We start from the raw sequence: 19,150 nt of genomic DNA, 5'->3' as shown, positions 1-19,150 counted from the left end.
TTTTTTTGCGGGGAGTGGACGAGAGCACGAGCACTTTAGGTGAGTAAAAAATATATTCCACAGTACCCGTGTGTTAATAAGCATGCATGTGCAGGTACACATGCTTCAAATATCAATAATGCGCATCAATTCTGTCACTACCCTGCTTTTGCGCACCACTTTCTTATATCCGTTTTTCTTGTTAACACACAGAGTACACACCGCTGTGCACAGCGCGCGCACACGCAAAGTCAGCTGATCTCATCTGATGCAGATTTGCTCCTTGATCATGTGACATTTGTCCGGATTTTTGGCACGAGTGGCGATCAGCACCGCGGCTGGATGGCCCGATTTACATACCCAGCGCAGCTGATACTCACCAGAATAATTTACTAAAATTATATGCACTCCTGTTATTAAGTCCAGTTCAGTCTGTTAATGTTGATAACAGTTTCAAACGAACGTTAATAGGTGTGTTGCTAAGCCTAATAACTTAAATAACAAGCTTGAAATTTACCCGTCCCATTTTCCCCTTTATTGTTTTTTTTCTCTGTGCTGTAAATCTTCTGTCTAAGAAGAAATCTGCTGCTGTTCTGAGTATGAGCTACCAAAGCTTTTTCTGAATAAATCAATAAAGATCCATTTATGGAAAGCTGTGATGAAGGCATTTTGTCTTTAATTATATTCAACAATATAACATATTTGACCACTTTTAAATGATTTTTCTAACTTTAATACAGTAAAGTTAAGGTTATATACCTAATTTCTAGTAAGTGGCCCAGCCCCTCCTATATTTTTATGTATGTGGCCCTCAGTGAAAAAAGTTTGGACACCCCTGTACTAGACAGACAGCAATTAGCAGTGTAATACAAACCATGTAGATAACAGCAGTCAAGTCATGCATCTCTTTTCTTTCTTTTTTTTTTTTTTTTTTTTTTTTTTTTTTAATTTTCTCCTATACAGAATTTATGAAGCACTAGTAACAGGAATGTATCTGTTATCTTTATGACCAGTTTTATTACAAACTTGAAAGTGCTGATCACAAAGCTGATGATTTATCAGTTTAAAACACTCGTCAACTTGAGGCTGTATGTGTAAATGTGTATGTGATAACTTCTTCATCTGCTTTGTTAAGAAGCTAATATGAGTAAAAATCACAGATTGCAAGGTAAAGACAAAGTTACAGCATTGCACCCTACAATTTTCTAAAATATTTGGTTAACATAAAAGATTTCACCTTACATTTATTTAATTAATTGAAATACTATCTATCAGCAAAGAAAAGTAAATATTACTATCTGCATATAGACTAAAGAAATGCACTAGAGAATGTGGTCACAGACCCTAGCACAGAAAGGTACACAAACCAGGAAGAGATTAAGAGTCAAGCAAATATCAATATGTCTAGGATGTGGTGATCTGGTGATAAGGCTGACGGATGTTGCCGCTTGTGGTCTACGAACACTGACTAAATTTAACAGGAAAACAATCTGACATCGCTTCTGAAAAATAGCGAAAGTCTGAAATTCAAACCACAGTAAGTTAACATTACACATAACTTATTTAATATAATACTCAGCATAAAATTCATAGCTATTGAGAAAGCAAACTGTTTAAACAAGATTAAACTCACAGTGGTATGTTGCATCATATGAATTTGTTCCACTAGCCATTTTAAATTTCCTCTTAATGCCTTTAGCACTCAAAAGTAAAATGATAGGTAGGGAAATAGACACAGAAAACAAAATATGGTTATATAGTATCATATTATATAGCATCAGTGCAGAACAACTGTGATCATTATTGTGGAAGATTTGTGGAGTGAAAGTTAAGTAATCATGGGACATCAGTTTTGAAATGTTTTTTTTAACCATTTTAACCATTAGAGAAAAAATTACTCATAGTCATCACACAGATGTAACAATATTTACAGCGAATTGCAGGATCATTATCATTTTTTTTAGTCTTTTTTGATCTTTCTGAGTAAACTTCAGTAATTACTTTCTCTTTACTTTCTTTTAGACCCCATTCCTACAAGACTGCTCAAAGGAGTCCTGCCATTAATTAATGCTTTAGTCTTAAATATGATTAACCTATCTCTAATAATCGGCTATGTACCACAGGCCTTCAAGCTTAGCATGCAATTTTACTGCTATGCAGATGACACCCAACTTCATCTATGCATGAAGCCAGGTAACACATACCAATTAGTTAAACTGCAGGAATGTCTTAAAGATATAAAAGCCTGGATGACCTCTAATTATCTGCTTTTAAATTCAGATAAAACTAAGGTTATTGTAGTCGGCTCTAAAAATCTTAGAAATATGGTATCTAACCAGATTCTTACTCTGGATGACATTTCTGACGAGGATATGTCCTTCGATGCACATATTAAACAAATATGCTTTCTTCCATTTGTGGAACGTCTCTAAAATTAGAAATATCCTGTCTCAGAGTGACGCTGAAAAACTAGTTCATGCATTGTCTTTTTGGCTGCTGTTACAACCAAATTTCCCCTTGTGGGACAATTAAAGGATTATTCTATTCTATTCTATTCTATTCTATTCTATTCTATTACTTCCAGGCTGGACTACTGTAATTCATTATTATCAGGAAGTCCTAAAAACTCCCTGAAAAGGCTTCAGTTAATCCAAAATGCTGCAGCAAGAGTACTGACAGGGACTAGAAAGAGAGAGCATATTTCTCCTGTATTGGCAACTCTTTATTGGCTCCCTGTTAAATCCAGAATCAAATTCAAAATCCTGCTGCTCACATACAAGGTCTTAAATAATCAGGCACCGTCTTCTCTCAATGAACTCATAGTACCATATCACCCTGTTAGAGCACTTTGCTCTCAACCTGTGGGCTTACTTGTTGTTCTTAAAATGTTTAAAAGTAAAATGGGAGGCAGTCTTTAACTTTCAGTCCCCTGTTCTATGGAACTAGTTCAATTCAATTCAATTTTATTTAAACAGCAACAAATCACATCAACAGTCATCTCAAGGCGCTTTATATTGTAAGGTAGACCCTACAATAATAACCAGCTTCCAATTTGTATTCAGACAGACACAGACAGACTCTACTTTTAAGATTAGGCTTCAAACTTTCCTTTTTCCTAAAGCATATAGTATGGCTGGATCAGGTGACCCTGAATCCTCCTTTAGTTATGAAGCAATAGGGGGATTCCCATGATGCACTGAGTGTTTCTTCTTCAGTCACCTTTCTCACTCACTATATGTTTAAACACCATTTTGCATTGAATGATCACTTGTTATTAATCTCTGGCTCTCTTCTATGGCTGGTCTTTGTCATGTCTTCCTCCCCTCACACCAGCCAGTTGTTGCCCTCCCTGAGTCTGGTTTTGCAGGAGGTTTGAGCACCCCCCCCCCCCCCCCCCCCTTAAAAAAAGAAGAAGAACAAAATAAACCCACAATACAGGAACAACAACTCATAGATGCTCAGTAACAGGTTCAGATGAAGCAGACTATCATGACTGCTGTTATTAGACTCAACAGAATAGAAAAAACAATATGTGGTTGGGTTATTCATAGACTAATTAAAGGCATTTGATATATTAGACCATAATTTATAGATTTAAACATTATTTAAGAAACAGGGAACAGTGTGTGAAGTTAATTGACTGTTGCTTCTTACATATGGACATCACTTGTATAACAAATTTCTAGGGGTGATAATAGATGTGAGACTCACATGAACTCACATGGCAAGGCCATGTTAGGATTAAATTGTACTCCATATTGTCAACTGTTTATTAGCAATTAATTTTTGTCCTTTTTTGGGCACATGAATCTGAGGCCTCTACGTCAAGCACCATTGAAACAATGTCTTTTTATTAAGAGTTTTCCTTTATACATATCAAACAAAAGGAGAAGAGAAGGATTAGAGATGATTTGTACATTTGGGTGTGATTATATATAAATATATATAAATAAATAAAATATTTATCCAGATAACATGGTCCCTGCAAAATAATCCCATTCATTCCCACCCAGGTCACTGCCCTAAACCTGTACACTGTATTTCTACACCTGACATGAGGGAGTCGTACACGAGTCAAGCACGATTTATGCAATTTATAAGACTCCTGCTGTACTGTCAAGGATCCATCCTGGGCTTTTTTTATGCCACATTTGTGGAAACTGGGTTAAAAGAGTACATAGACTTTCTTCCCAAAATGATAGAAATTGCAATTTCCATATTTTATGGCCACAAGGAATTCAAGTGATACATCTTTTGTTAGCATTGGGATTCTGGTGCTGAAACTCATAAGAGAAACTCATTTTGTCTTTAATTTGAGAAACTGAACTTTTATTTAGTTGGATTAGGGAAGTCAGTCTGCTGTCATGAGAAGGCCAAACATTAGAGCAGGAAGGTGAAAGCTCAGAGGAGGATATATCAGCTTTTGAGATGCCTCTGTATTGTGGTATCTAGAAGGGGAAATAAGAACTTTTTCAGTTGAAGTCACACACACACACACACACACACACACACACACACACGCACACACACACACACACACACACACACACACACACACACACACACACACACACACAAATATATTTAAACTACCAGTCAAAAGATTGGACACACCCTCTTATTTATTGGTTACTCTGTATTTACTTTTATTTACTTTATTTACTTAATTTACTATTTACTTTGTAGATTCTCATGGAAGGTATCACTATGATTGAACACATTTTGAATGATGTAGTAAGCAAAAAAGTGTGATCAGTGAGATGCTTGGCTACAAGTTGAACAGCCACAAGGAGCAGTACCCTCCATGCACGGAGGCAGATTAGCCAACTATTGGAGCTGCAGAAAGGTGCAATGAAGAAGGTGCCTCAGAAGTACAGCAATCTGTCCATACCAGAAGGGACCGGTCCCATGCAACTACTGGCCAAAAACTGCCTCAGCACCACATGGAAGCTCCTGTCAGGCATCAAAGCGGCTAAGATAATTAGGCACATGGCCCAATACATGAGCAGGACACAGAAAGGAATTGGCAAGAATACCAGAGGAGCAAAACACCAGCTACTGGTAGGCCAAGCAGTTGCCCGAGACTGCAAGGCTAGGTTGACCAACCTGTGCACTGCCTGGAATGATTAGAAGAAGGCCTATGACTCAATGCCCCACACCTGGATTCTATAACTGTACAAGATCAACAGGACCCTAAATCAGGAACTCACTGGGGATGTGGCATATAACACTAGAGGCCAATTTCAAGCCCATAGCACAAGTTACCATCAAGTGTGGGATCTACCAAGGAGATGCTCTGTCCCCACTGCTGTTCTGCATAGGCCTGAACCACCTCAGTGAGATCATTGAAAAGACCGGCTATGGATACTGTCATGGCTCAGAGGCCCGTGAAGTGGAATGGACTCATGTGCAGAACCAAAAGACCGGAGGCTTGAAGTGATTTGCAAAAACAAAACTGTTATTTACAAGAATTCCTAACTTAGATAATCAAGACAAAAACAAGATTTAATTTTGTGCACAAGCGTGGTGTCTGTGAAGTGCTGGGCTTAGGCTAAGCATGAAACTGTCAGGTCACAAAAACTGCTGAGGGCTGGAGTGGGGCAGGTGGAAGCTATGGCAGACCAGGGGCACCGAAACGAAGGAGAGGATAATCAGAACGGTCCAAGGAGTTGTGAGAGTTTCCCAGTTTTATAAGCTGAGATGGCTTACGTGTTTGCAGGCGGAGATAAGCTGGAGGTGGAGGTGAGGCGAGGTCCGGGCGAGTACTGAGTCCTTTACGGGTGCGCAGGGAGGCAGGCAGGTGTGAATGGCAGTTTGCATGAAAAGGATTAAGCAGCAGCTGACCAGAATCCAGAAGCGTGGCTATGGCAGGGTTTGGATGATGAGTCCAGGTGCCGACTAGGAGACAGGAAGAGAGAGGTAAGTAATGCACACTGAGAGATACACAGAAACATGAGGCTGTGAACTAACAGAGGTTAGCAGACAATCTGGCGAAGACTCATTGTGTGCACTGCTCCTAAATACTGCCAGAATAATTGCCCGCAGCTGAGGAACGTGGAGGGGCAAGGAGGGCTCCACCCAGAGGAGGAGAGCCGATGCTGTAGAAAGTTACTCAGACTCACCCAGACCATGACAGATACCAAGTATGTAATGGCATAATTGTCAGCCACTTCCTCTACATGGATGACATAAAGCTGTATGCCAAGAGTGAACGTGACATTGTTTCACTGATCCACACCACCAGGTTATACAGCAATCACATCACAATGTCGTTCGGACTGGAGAAGTGTAGTCAGGTGATAGCAAAGAGAGGGAAGGTAGTCAGAACTGAGGGGATCGAACTACCAGAAGGCAATCTCCAAAAGTTGATTCTGTTCATCTGGACGTAGCGTTTTCAGTGGGAGAAACGTTTCGTCACTCATCCAAGTGACTTCTTCAGTCTCAGCTGACTGCAGGTTTCCTCAATCTTATAAACAGTACATTTGCATAATGCCAAGAGTGAGAGACATTTTATATTAATATTCATAACTGGCTGTAAACCTTTAACAGACCACTGTACTCTATGTTTTCTGGTTGACAGGTCCTTATTGGTCTTACGCAGGATGGTTCATTGGTATAATTTTATATATAAATCTATTTCTATTTATATATAAATTTATATTTAAATTTAATTTAATTTATATATATCTAAATCTATTCTGCCCTTCTTTTTATCAGAGTACATGTTACGCAACCAGTTTAGTCAAAGACTGGGGTCTCAGGACATCATTACATCCATCAAATGAAATCTAAAATGCCCATGGTGTTGATTCGAAATGTGCTCTGGCAGTCACAGGCACCAGTTGCTACTGACAACAAAAATTAAAGCCAGTCTGCGCTATGGGCTGAACCTTTGTTTAATGGTGGACGGGGGAGTAACACTGTGCAAGATACTGAGTTTTAGAATTAAAAAAAAAAAGTCGGCCTTTTTCAGCTTTAATTGACAGGGACAGTAGAGACTGTTTCATTTCAAGAGATATTATTTAATTTAAGTATATTTAATTTGCTGAAGTGACCTTGATATCATTTGAGTTAAAAAAAAAAGAAGTGTGTTTTTGTTCATTTTTATTCTGCATTTAAGTTCAGTAAATGTTCCATTCTTATTCTGAAATGTTGTCTGGGGTCGATTCTTTCATTAGTGTTTAAGTCTAAACTGCAGGCAAGGGGTTTACTATTAGTTTCCTGCAGTCCTGTCCATATCAGAAGCGTTGTGGTATCTGTTCTAATACGAACCCAATACTCCACCTAGTTGGTTGAAACTGAGGTAAGATGCTTTAGTCACAGTATAGCTGGTGGGGTCTTACAATCACTTTACTTGTTTACTCTTTCTCCAAGATCATCTGCTTGCTATAGATGACTGTTGATTTAAAAAAAGAAAAAAACAAACATGAAAATCTTGAACCGTCTATTTAAGCCCTGCAGACTGATTTTGGTTTTTCTAGTTCCAAACTAAAGCATCTTGTCCACCCATAGTAAAAGAAAGAAAGCCTTCTTCAGTAAGCAGACAATTTTGGTGTATTTTGTTTGAAATTCAATGTGTTAGTGAGAAGGGTGTGCACATATAACAGATCGATAGTAATAATAAAAGTACTTACTATGGAAATATCCCGTTATATATATATATATATATATATATATATATATATATATATATATATATATGTATATCAGTGCAGGAGATGTACAGTTTTAAATATTAAGCTTGATTTTTTTTTCTAACATGAAACATACAAACCGGAAAACACTGCCCACAACCACCAAATGGGTGGACCTCTAAATACATCGAACAGGAAACCTGGTTTTGAAAAAATTAACTGTTAGAGCTCAACCGAATGGTTTTGCTCATCTCTGATGGGAAAGCAGTAATAATACCATACTGAAAGTGGGTTGAAATGTTTGTTTAAGATGAAACATGAAAACAGGACAAAGCTACCCACAACCAAATTGCTGGTGCTCTGATTACAACAAACAGAAACCTGGTTTTAGAAAGAAAATACGGACACAAATAAGAAAGAGATGTTCATTTCAGCATTTGTAATTTAACCCAATCTTGAACCAAAGCATTTTTCTGCATATTTGTAATAACCTAAGATCCAAATTTACTATTTTAGTCATTTCAATAAGCTGAGAGAAGATTAGTCAGTCCATGAAAGGACCAAATGTCACTGATATCAGTGGCAACAGGTCTGATGGAGTCATGAATCCAAATTTGAAATCTTTGGTTTAAATCATCCTCAATATAGACGAGGAAGTCAGCAAGGAGGTAAAATAATGAGCGTCTACATCCATCCATAAGAAATGGTGGTACATTTCAGCCAGTGGGGTTTTTATTCATCTTGCACTACCATCTGGAAATCATCTGATTTACTCTTTCTCCAAGATCACAGCATGACAACATGACTCTTGATAAAACAAAAAACAAATGTGAAAATCTTCAAGTATCTATTTAAACTCTGCAATTTGATTTTGGTTTTTCTAGTTCCAAGCTAAAGCATCTTGTCCATCCAAAGGAAAAGACAGGGAGCATTTTTAAGTAAGCAGAAGATTTAGCAGTAGTTTGTTTGAAATTCAATACTGTTAATGAGAAATGGGTGCACATATAACAGATGGTGATCGATAGGAGTTGCTGTGGAAAAACACGTTACTCACAGGAAGTGGTTAAAAGTCAGATATTAGTCGGTACAAACTGCTTAAAAGGACTGAACTGCCAGTCTCAAGTTAACAGATCGAGCATTTCACCACCGAGATGTTTGCTCTGCAACAATTTGCGGTGATTCATGTGCTGACATTCCTCGGGCAAAATGGTAAGTTGCACCATGAATACTCTTCTCCAGCCTGAGTGTGGAATATTAATTTTTTTTAAATTTTATTTCCTCCCAATGCCATTAGTCCTTGGAAGTAAAATTATAAATGGGGAAATAGTCCCAGACAACGAAATGCTGTATATGGCATCAGTGCAGGATTACAGAGGCTACCATATTTGTGGAGGATTTCTTGTGTCTGAGAACTTTGTAATGACTGCTGCACACTGTGACGTGTAAGTAATCATTCCTCCAAGGAAATTTCTAATTAGACCATTTTTTTCAAAATGTCCCAATGTCCTATATAAATATATATATAAATATATATATAAATATATGTATATATATTTACTACTGTATAATGTAATGGTCATAATTTAAGTTACAATTCTTCCTTCACAAACTGAAACCATAAGAATTTTTGTAAAACTTATGCTAAGATCTTGAAGTAAAATTGAATTTAACTATAAAGAAATGTATTCATATTTTATTCATCATGCTGTCTATGTAACTTCAGAAAATCTACATGATGATCTCAGAACTATATTTTATTCAGATGTCCTACATACGTAGTCCTTGGTAACCACCATCTGAGGAGGGCTGATAAGCTCGAGTTACAGATTGCCGAGAAATACAAACACCCATATTATCGGGATATTAACCTTGGATACGACATCATGCTTTTAAAAGTAAGGTTTATCATTTTTGTTTTCTCACATCACACAGGAAGTTTTATATTTTGGAGTATTTGCATTTACAATATGCTGATTGAAAAACACATTTCTAGTTGAGGTAAAAAGCACTTACTTAAAAAAAGAGATAAATGATAGATGTTCTGTAACACTGCTTAATGGTTTTCACTTATTTATAAACTGTACTCTTTAATTCTGTGCCTCTAGCTGTCTGCACCTGTCCAAACAAGCAAAAGAATTCAATTCATTCAACTTCCCTTCCGTGAAATGACATTAAATGAAAATGAGAATTGCAGAGTGGCTGGATGGGGTAAGATAAACACTCGTGGTAATGTTGTTGATGACCTGAGAGTGGTGGATGTGTCAGTCATCAGTCCACAAAACTGCCAGAATGCTTGGGCTCAACATGTTCCCGGATACATTCTTCCGACCAATGTTATCTGTGCAGGTGGATACAACACAAAAAAAGGATTCTGTCAGGTATCTTTTCTGTCCTTTCCTTGAAAATTCTTGCTAACTGCTCTGTTGTTGAGAAATATATGAGCACCCTGGATTAAGTATCACATGAACAAAATACATACTTCCTCCTTACAGGGTGATTCTGGTGGCCCTCTGGTCTGTAAGGGAATGGCTGTCGGTATTGTTTCTTACAACAATCGGCTTCCTGGAACCAAGCTGGGAAACTGTAACTATCCGAATGTCCCCAATGTCTATACGGATATCTCAAAACACCTTAACTGGATCAGGATGATTCTCAAGGGGAAAAAAAGTTAAACCTTACACAAAGCTTTGCGTCAGCACACTGTAAGTGTGGAAGCTGTGCCTCTGTCAGCGTTTGCTCTCAATGCAGAATAAAGAAAATGTTTCAAATATTGTTTTCTTACACAAAGCTTTGCTTCAAACACACTGTAAGTGTTTACAGGAAACTGTGCCTCTGTCAGCTTTTGCTCTCAAAGAAGAATAAAGAAAATGTTTCAAATATTGTTTCTGTGCACGAATAATATTTTATTATGACTTCAAATATCTACCTATCTAAATTCAGGTTTACCATGGAAAATGAATTCCAAGCGATAATAATATCTGCAAACTGTTTTTCATTGCTACAGTACGTTCATCCTGATTTATCTAGTACAATGAATACAAAAGACTAACAGAAGGTGTTTTGGTATCACAGTGAACCACCTGATGTGGTTTTCAGTTAAATCTCTAATAAGTCAAACAAACTGAAGCTTTGACATTTTAATACCAGCTCTAACTACAGTAACTCTACTTTTTAAATTTAATAGTAAGATCATGAACATTGAACATCCTGACGTCTTCTCTTGGTTGGCGTGTTGGATGCCCGCCTTCGCTTCCTTTTTGTTCCCACATTCTTCTTCTTCTGTTGTCTGTCTGGCTCATCTTTTTTCTTCTTCTGTGCTCCCGCTGGCTTGGCCGCCATCTTTGGTGACCCTGCTGGTTTGGTCTTCTTCTGTTTCCCTGTTGCTTAATATTAGAAGGTGGCTATTTAAAATCTGCTCTCAGAAGCACCCAGAATACAACACTGCAGAACATGTTTGCTATAAATTTGTTACTGTTAGTGTATATCAGTTAAAAGTAGATATGTCACATCACTTTGATTCCTAAATAAACAGCAACTCTGCATAATTAATAGAATGTAACTGAACTGAGATCAGATAAAATTCATTTTTATTAAACCATCTCAGACACCTTTCTTCTGAGACTGTTTGTTAGGTTTTGTATTGTTGATTGTCATTTATGCTTAGAAATATCTACTCATATATGCTTAGAGTTTTATAATTAGTTGTAGATTAATAGAGGTTTGATCCTTAGTAGTCTGCAGACACACGTTGTGTGCATTCCAGAGCACTCTGGCTTTCACACCCACATCCTGGGAGCATGGGAAGAGGTCGTACCTTGTCTTATTGTTTTATGGTAGGATAAACGTATCTATGTCTGTTTTACTCTAAGTGCATTTTGTTTAGATGAACTGCTGGACTTCCAGGCCAGCAGGGTTAGGAAGTCACTTTATGGACACACACGCACACACACACACACACACACAGGGTATTCTTTGTTCACATGTATACCTATGTAAGCTGTTATATGTTAATGACCTTATGCATATGTATGTAACCACAATAAAAGGAGTGCTATGGGGAACCTGGCTGAGAGTCTGACGGTGGTCAAGTGGGTGGAACGACACTTGGCTCCAGGCAGGCCTCCTCATGCATGAGTAACACAAGGATGTTGCCTACTTGAGTCTTGTTCTTTGCTGTGTAGCAAATTGTCCTGAACGTTCCAGCGAATAGGTTTATGCTACAAACCTATCATTAATTGGTCCTTCGAGAGCCGGATCTCTGGATCGACATTCACCGAGGGGAGAAGGGACACGCTGGAAGACGTCAGCCAGGAAGTTCCTGTGGTTTAGCTGTCTGTCTTTTCTCCTCGATGAATGACGATCGGCGGGATTCGAGGCTATACTACACACAAGAGCAACACCAAGTAAGTACTGTACAAAGAGAGCGCTGTAGCTGCGCGGGTACACGCGAGCACGGTCGCGCGGGTTTCACGCGGACCCGTGCGTTTAATCGCAGGCTTATAAATAGAAGAGATTCAAATGTTTGACGGTTTCAGGAAAACAGCAGCCTTGAAGAGCGTGTGGAGAAGGCCAGCCCACATCAGCAGCATTTAAGCTATGCTCTGGTGAATGGCTTCCCCCAGCCCTTGCTGACACAAAATATTTAGATGATTCTTTAGATTGCCCTGATCAACAACAGCCTGTGCTCCTGACCATTAATTTAACCAGTGTTAAAAGTAATCTGCATTAAGCTTAAGGTTGCTCAAATACAGTACAATGACATATGAGATGAAGTAAAATAGGTAAATATTTAAACTAATGACGTGCATAGAGGCACTTGACCTGTTTAAAAACTGTCATTCTAATATGAGCCATTGTTGAGATATAGAGCACACCTATGAAAACAACTAATATGCTGAACCCTGTATAAAGCAGCTGAAAACTACATGATGGAGAAGCTGAAATTAATATGTGTAAGTCTTTGCCACTGTGGGCAAAAGCACGCAACCACTGTGTGAGGTTGCGTTGCTGTCTCTTCTGAGCTGATGAGCAAGCTACACATTATCAGATCAGGAGCTGGCTGAGAACTCATCAAAGAAAGGGGAAGAGAACTATGATAACTCGAGTATGTAGCGTATCCGTGAGTTCAGCTTCTTCTTTCAGATGCGCAGCAGTTTTCCTGGATCTTGATTCATGTGTGTAGAGTGTTCATAGCATCAGCATCATGTTTTTGTTTATTTGTTTTGTTGGGTTGAAAAATAACTAGATAAACTTGTGATCATACTTATGGATCACCATGGCACATATCATCAGCCATATGGTTTATTTATGCAGATGCAAAGAGTGAGTGTGAATGTGTCTGACATCGCAGTGTGTGTGAGTGTGTGCTGTGTAAAAGTAACTTTTAAGCCTCCAATTGTGAGAGCGGTGATTCTGCAGGTCACCAGCTAGTGTAAAGAAAAAAAAAAGAGTAAAAAAGAGACGAAATTTACATTGTAGATGAAAATAATCATAGGAAAAAGGTTTTGTGTTTATCAGCCAAGAACAATCTCATTTTCTGCTTTTAAGAAAGGAGAGTTCACGAAAGACAGAGAGAGAGTTCTGTGTGTCGGTTAAGCAGTGATGATAATAATGAAAATGTCTTAGTTTGTCACTTTCAGGTGAAAAGCAGACCTGGATCGATTTTCCACATGCAGCAGTCGGAATAAAGTTATAGTTTAACATCATTGGAAACGTTTAGGCCAAGTTTTTGGCTAACTTATTTACAGCACCATGTGTCCCTCAACCTCACAAGCGAGCTCTCACTCCTCCCTGAAGACAAGGAATGCAGCTCCAAGAGCAATAACATGGCAGATAAAGAGACAGCAGAGTCCTGAGCAAAGAGACCCAGCAAGCAGCAGCAGTGTGGACAAACAGCATCGCAGAAGAAGAGCAAACCCATCATCCTGACTGATTGATGAATGGCACTGTGTTTCCAACAAGCTGCAACTTCACTGTGCTTGTGAAAAGAACGTTTGAGGAGAACTGAGGAGACTGTTGGAAGTTGACATTTGCCACCTTTGGAGAAAATGGCAAGAAGACACAGTGAAGAATACAGGACAAAGCTGGAAGAAGAACTGCCGGCTGTTGGACTGTTGAAGTGGGAGAGGACAACAGAGTGAGAGCAGTAGGTGAGAACACAGAGGAAAGCTGTTGTTTAATGTGGGAAATCAAAATTTTGGGTTAGCAAATCTGGGCAAAATAATACTGACTGCTTAAGTAGGAAAATTGTGAAGGAATCTGAACCACTACAAAAAGAAACGTATACAAAATCACACACACAAGCAGAACATGCATTAACCCTACTAACACAACCAAAAGAGAGTTCATGAAGATTAGACAGCATCTTGAGCATGTGAGTCTGTTTATCATCTTGTCCAAGTCACCTCGTGTGATGAAAAGATCAGTGGACTCATAGCACGTTAGTTAAAAATGATCAATTAATAGCAGAGAAGTGTGTAGGAAAGGCAGCTTTAAGAACATGCCCTGCTGGAGATGCAGCTCCAGACACATTGATTAAACCTGCCTAATAACAAACACACATGCAATGAAGATCAGCTTGTTATCTCTCATCCGTGTTAAAATAGTGTCAATTTAACAGAGACTTGTTATCAAATGCTGAATTTATCCAATGCTGACAGTTAACTCTCTAGGTTGCAGGACAACAGTTTAATTTTTGTGGGAAACAAGATTCTGGTTTGACCAACCAGTGATCAGACAATAAATTTAGTTGTTAATATAGTAAATTGGGAGATGCTTTCTGCCTGATTGATGCAGCACAAAATATTTTACTGTATGAGGGAAATTCTATTGTTGTGATAATATTTTGAACATGCATTTCTGTTGTCCTGTCATCTTAGTGGGTTAATAGCTGATATGCAAATTAGTTGATCGTTCTTAGATTAATGCAAGGTGATTGAATTCTAGCACGAGTGAATGGGATGTGTTGGAGTTTATTAGTGTGGAGACTCTAAAACACTGAGTTTCCTGTTGTGATGTGTGAATGAATCCTGCACCCAGATACACAACTCTGAATACATAACAAACTTCTTTTGTGAAATATCTGATGACATGTCACATGTTTTATGATGACGGGGAAAAAAGGAAAACTAAATGAGATCTTTGGCCTAAATGAGTAAAAAAGTACAGATTAAATTCATAGCTAATAAGACATTAGGCTTATGCTGTGTGTTGGGTGGCTGATGGTTGGTTTGGTGTTTATCTAGCTGATGATTTTTCTTTTGTTGTGACGTTGAGCCTGCCAATTAGTATGATGGTTTGATAAATCATGCTAATGGTATGATTTACCCTCCTGAGATGAGGAGCATGTGTCATGACTTAACGAGGCCTTTTTATTTTGATACTTTCACAGTGCACTGAAAGTTTTATTGATAATCTCTGTTTGAGCAGATCTGCACGATTGGAACAGAAGCGCTAAACGACATGTCGAGAAAATTGTTGCAAGTGAGTTTCTCCACAATTACAATGGGCTCAGGAGAAAGTCACTTATTTGGGACAATTAGAAAATAGGTCCCTGCCCAAAAAGGATTCAGCGAGGTAATCCGATCAAAAAAAAAAAAAAAATTCTTCTTTTTCTTTTTGAAATGACGTCATTTTGCTATGTGTGGAAACTGAATGCGTTGATGGGTTCCACTTTTAGCAAAGAATGAATGAATGCATGAATGAGTGAATGACAAATGAGTAAGAGAAATAAAACTGACTGATTGACAACAGCTGACAAAAGCTGACACGATTTTACTGATGTAACACGACTGTGCAAAGTTAACCCTCACCTGACAAAGGTGCAGATAAATCTATGAGTGTGTTTTGTTCTTACAAGGAGCAGGAAGATGATAGCACCATCCGAGGTTGCATGACGATTTAGCCTTTTAAATGCCACTTTCTGTGTTTGCATCTACCAAGGGTGTTATTCACTACCTTGTGTTGCTCACAGAGGTAACTGTGAGAAAGTGTGTATACACCTGCGCAGCGCTAACATTTCTACAGCATTACAGTTCTTCATGTGATTTGATCATGTGGTTGATGTTTTCCTACTACAGGATTTCTGGGTTCATGTATGAAGAAAACTGTGTTTGCAGGTTATGAATTGGTGATGCAGTTACACTGTGTTGTTGGGGAAATGTGAAGGTTACTTTGACGATGTGAATAACATGTGAAACATTTCCTGTGTTGAAACTAGTGTCACTTCTGTCCACAGCTATGGATGGCTAACTTTATGGTATTTTTATGGCACCTCTGGACCCTGTCAATTTGTGCCTGACCTCCAGGATTGTCCATGTGTGTTGCTAAATGTTTGTTTTTCTAAGTTTGCATGTAGAGGATTCAGCAGAGACGGACAAGTAACGTGAGAAAGCAAATAAGAGATGCAGTGTTTATGGAATAGTTTAATATGGGGCTCATTAGCTGGCCACTACTGAGCTCCTAGTGTTAAATACATGGAGTGACTTTGCTTAAGGGAAGTCACCGATTACATTAATGTTAACTGAGTACATGGGATGATCCATGTCTGAGGCAAATTATGCCAATAATTGCAGTTTACTGATTTGAGAAAACCTGCACATGGTACTTGTCCTCTTGATGCTGAATGCTTTCATACTCGTATTATACAATTGTTTATAAGTGTGAAGGTTGATTTTACTTCTAGATCTTGTTTTCCAGGCCATGATGGTGTGTATGCAGGCTCCTGGCAGAGCGGGGTTTTAAGCAAACCTAATATGCAAAACACACTAACATCTTTTATTGCAGTATTATAGGTCCGGGGTGGTGCTGCTCCAGAGGGGGAGACACCCTGATGTTGCCTGGGACATGATCTAGCTAACTTTTTTCTTTCAGACAGGAATCTAGGTTTGATGAGTTGACTCATGGGAGTGTCCATGCGTCAAGAGGAGGGGTCCAGAATTACAGAGTTACATGAAACTATCTTTTTATGTTTTCTAAAATATGTTTTTAGGATTTTTGTGTGATTTGTGTGATTAACAGTTCATCAACGGGTATTAAACCTATGCAACTGGTGCATCCATGTTCAGATGAGGCTTTGATGGTCCATAGATGGAGCTCACTGAACTAAAGAATGTGGTTTGATGATGATTGACATGCTTTCCAGATAGAAGTTTTTTCCTCCTAGCAAGGAAATACAGGTGCAGCAGTCCAGGGTATTGCTGAAAGGAATCTCTTGAGAAATCTTCTGAGGCCCAGTGAGAAGTGAACCCATTCCAGGCATAGCTGACAGCCAAGGCAGTGGTTGAGGTCAAAGGTCGAGCTGTTTGGGGCCCATCATGAGATCAGACTTTGGAGCCACAGCAAGGACCACGAAGCTGCGTTGGAATGAGAGCTGTGCCAAGGGGGCTTTCCAGAGGCCAACAGAGGAGATTGTGGACGACAGACGGGCACCTGAAGGATAAGGGGAGCGTGCCAAGCTCCATCGACAGCGCAGGCGGAGTCCAAGGATGGCATCATGATTCTGTGAAAAGCACAGGAACCAGAAGCTATGGTCGTGATGACAGCAGTTTCCTATGAACATCACCTAATGCTGTGTCACTATACTGTGTATACAATGACACCCTGAAGACTGCTGGGATCATAAACAGCAGTAAGATAACTGGATCCAGCACCCTTTCCACAGAGGGTTTTCCTGTAGAGGATGGACAATGGAGGAGTCATAAATATCCCCCACAGGACAGAGGCCTGAAGTGAGGTGATGGGGGTTGGCAGAGGCCATAAAACTAGAGTGCTGAAGAGGTCTGCCGCTTTCAAGATAGCTGAGACCCATGGTGACAAACAACAAACTCAACTGGTATGTTTGAATGTCTATTCTACATACATTTGGACTCTGGTCCTATGGACAGTGATGGGAACAACTGGAAGAGACATTTATGCAGAACTTAAACCACTCTGCAGAGAGACGTGTGATTTACATGTCTTGCAGAGGAGCACCACCAAGCTGGAGTGTTTTTGAAAATGTTAATTTCTCTTTTGAGCAGTAACAATTCATTTGTTTGCTTTTAGGATGCAGTTTACCATTGAATGAGATCAATGAAAACTTGGATAACTTCTAATACATTTGCCAAACGGTGTACATTGACATATGCTGAGTATAAAAATGGTTGCATTGACACTGTCAGACGTGAGGTATTCATAACTGGGTACTTTTCTAGCATAACTGCCAAAAAGGAGGGAATGTTAGGTTTTGTATTGTTGATTGTCATTTATGCTTAGAAATATCTACTCATATATGCTTAGAGTTTTATAATTAGTTGTAGATTAATAGAGGTTTGATCCTTAGTAGTCTGCAGACACACGTTGTGTGCATTCCAGAGCACTCTGGCTTTCACACCCACATCCTGGGAGCATGGGAAGAGGTCGTACCTTGTCTTATTGTTTTATGGTAGGATAAACGTATCTATGTCTGTTTTACTCTAAGTGCATTTTGTTTAGATGAACTGCTGGACTTCCAGGCCAGCAGGGTTAGGAAGTCACTTTATGGACACACACACACACACACACACACACAGGGTATTCTTTGTTCACATGTATACCTATGTAAGCTGTTATATGTTAATGACCTTATGCATATGTATGTAACCACAATAAAAGGAGTGCTATGGGGAACCTGGCTGAGAGTCTGACGGTGGTCAAGTGGGTGGAACGACACTTGGCTCCAGGCAGGCCTCCTCATGCATGAGTAACACAAGGATGTTGCCTACTTGAGTCTTGTTCTTTGCTGTGTAGCAAATTGTCCTGAACGTTCCAGCGAATAGGTTTGTAGCATAAACCTATCACTGTTCTTCCCCAGATGTCAGCTCTGTCCCGTCAGGCACAGCCATCCTTTTCTGTCTTCCTGCTCTGGTCTTCAGCTCCACCTCCACGGGGTAATGGTCACTGATGCTGAGTGCCTTACAGAGTAAATATAGTTAAACAACAACACTGATGCTGTCCTTTAAAGTGATGCCAACTGTCAAATCATTTCTATCTTTCGGTTTAGAAAAACACATAAGTGAGTCTCACCTCCTCATCGGTCAGCTTAAACTCTTGCTGAAAGTTGAAAGACTTGGCCGAGTTGGGGACGATGGCATTCGACATGGTCTCTCCATACACAACAATTCTGTTTGAGGAAGAAGAGACACATAAAAAAAAAATTAAGAACTTCTTTCTGTACACTCTACAGTGTGAAGTTCCAATAATTATCCCTTTATTTTTCTTTCAGTTTGAAATTCCTTCATGTCCCTAACATTAGACGTTAGCTGTGAGAGGCACTCTTTTTGAAAAATAAAAAAGAACACTTTGGCCATGTTGCAGAGGCTTTGTGGTTGCTCAGGTCACAAAAATAGGCATACTGCCACCAGCGCTCATCATCATACAAATAGTGCTTCCCAAGAAAGTAAACTGTACAGACATCAATCAGTGATTCATGAATATTTTTCTATATGAATTAGTTTGTGTGTTTCTTTCTCCTGGTTTTTGCTTCAGTGGTGCAGATTTCTCTCTTAAAAGAAAGTCGT

The 19,150-nt window shown here is 39.1% G+C and overlaps 1 protein-coding gene across 1 annotated transcript; it reads left to right on the top strand.

The window, feature by feature from the left end:
- The first annotated feature begins 8,764 nt into the window (after positions 1-8,764).
- Positions 8,765-10,425, top strand: LOC134626898 (granzyme B-like). Its single transcript, XM_065470982.1, has 5 exons — positions 8,765-8,822; positions 8,908-9,055; positions 9,376-9,508; positions 9,719-9,991; positions 10,106-10,425. Exons 1-5 carry the CDS (start codon positions 8,765-8,767, stop codon positions 10,283-10,285), a joined length of 792 nt encoding a protein of 263 aa, XP_065327054.1. The 3' UTR covers positions 10,286-10,425.
- Positions 10,426-19,150: the final 8,725 nt, after the last annotated feature.

Source organism: Pelmatolapia mariae, linkage group LG5 (genome assembly GCF_036321145.2).
Source record: "Pelmatolapia mariae isolate MD_Pm_ZW linkage group LG5, Pm_UMD_F_2, whole genome shotgun sequence".
In the NCBI taxonomy this organism is placed as follows: domain Eukaryota; kingdom Metazoa; phylum Chordata; class Actinopteri; order Cichliformes; family Cichlidae; genus Pelmatolapia; species Pelmatolapia mariae.
The sequence above is the reverse complement of the archived record's forward strand: the minus strand, read 5'-3'. Positions and strand labels throughout refer to the sequence as shown.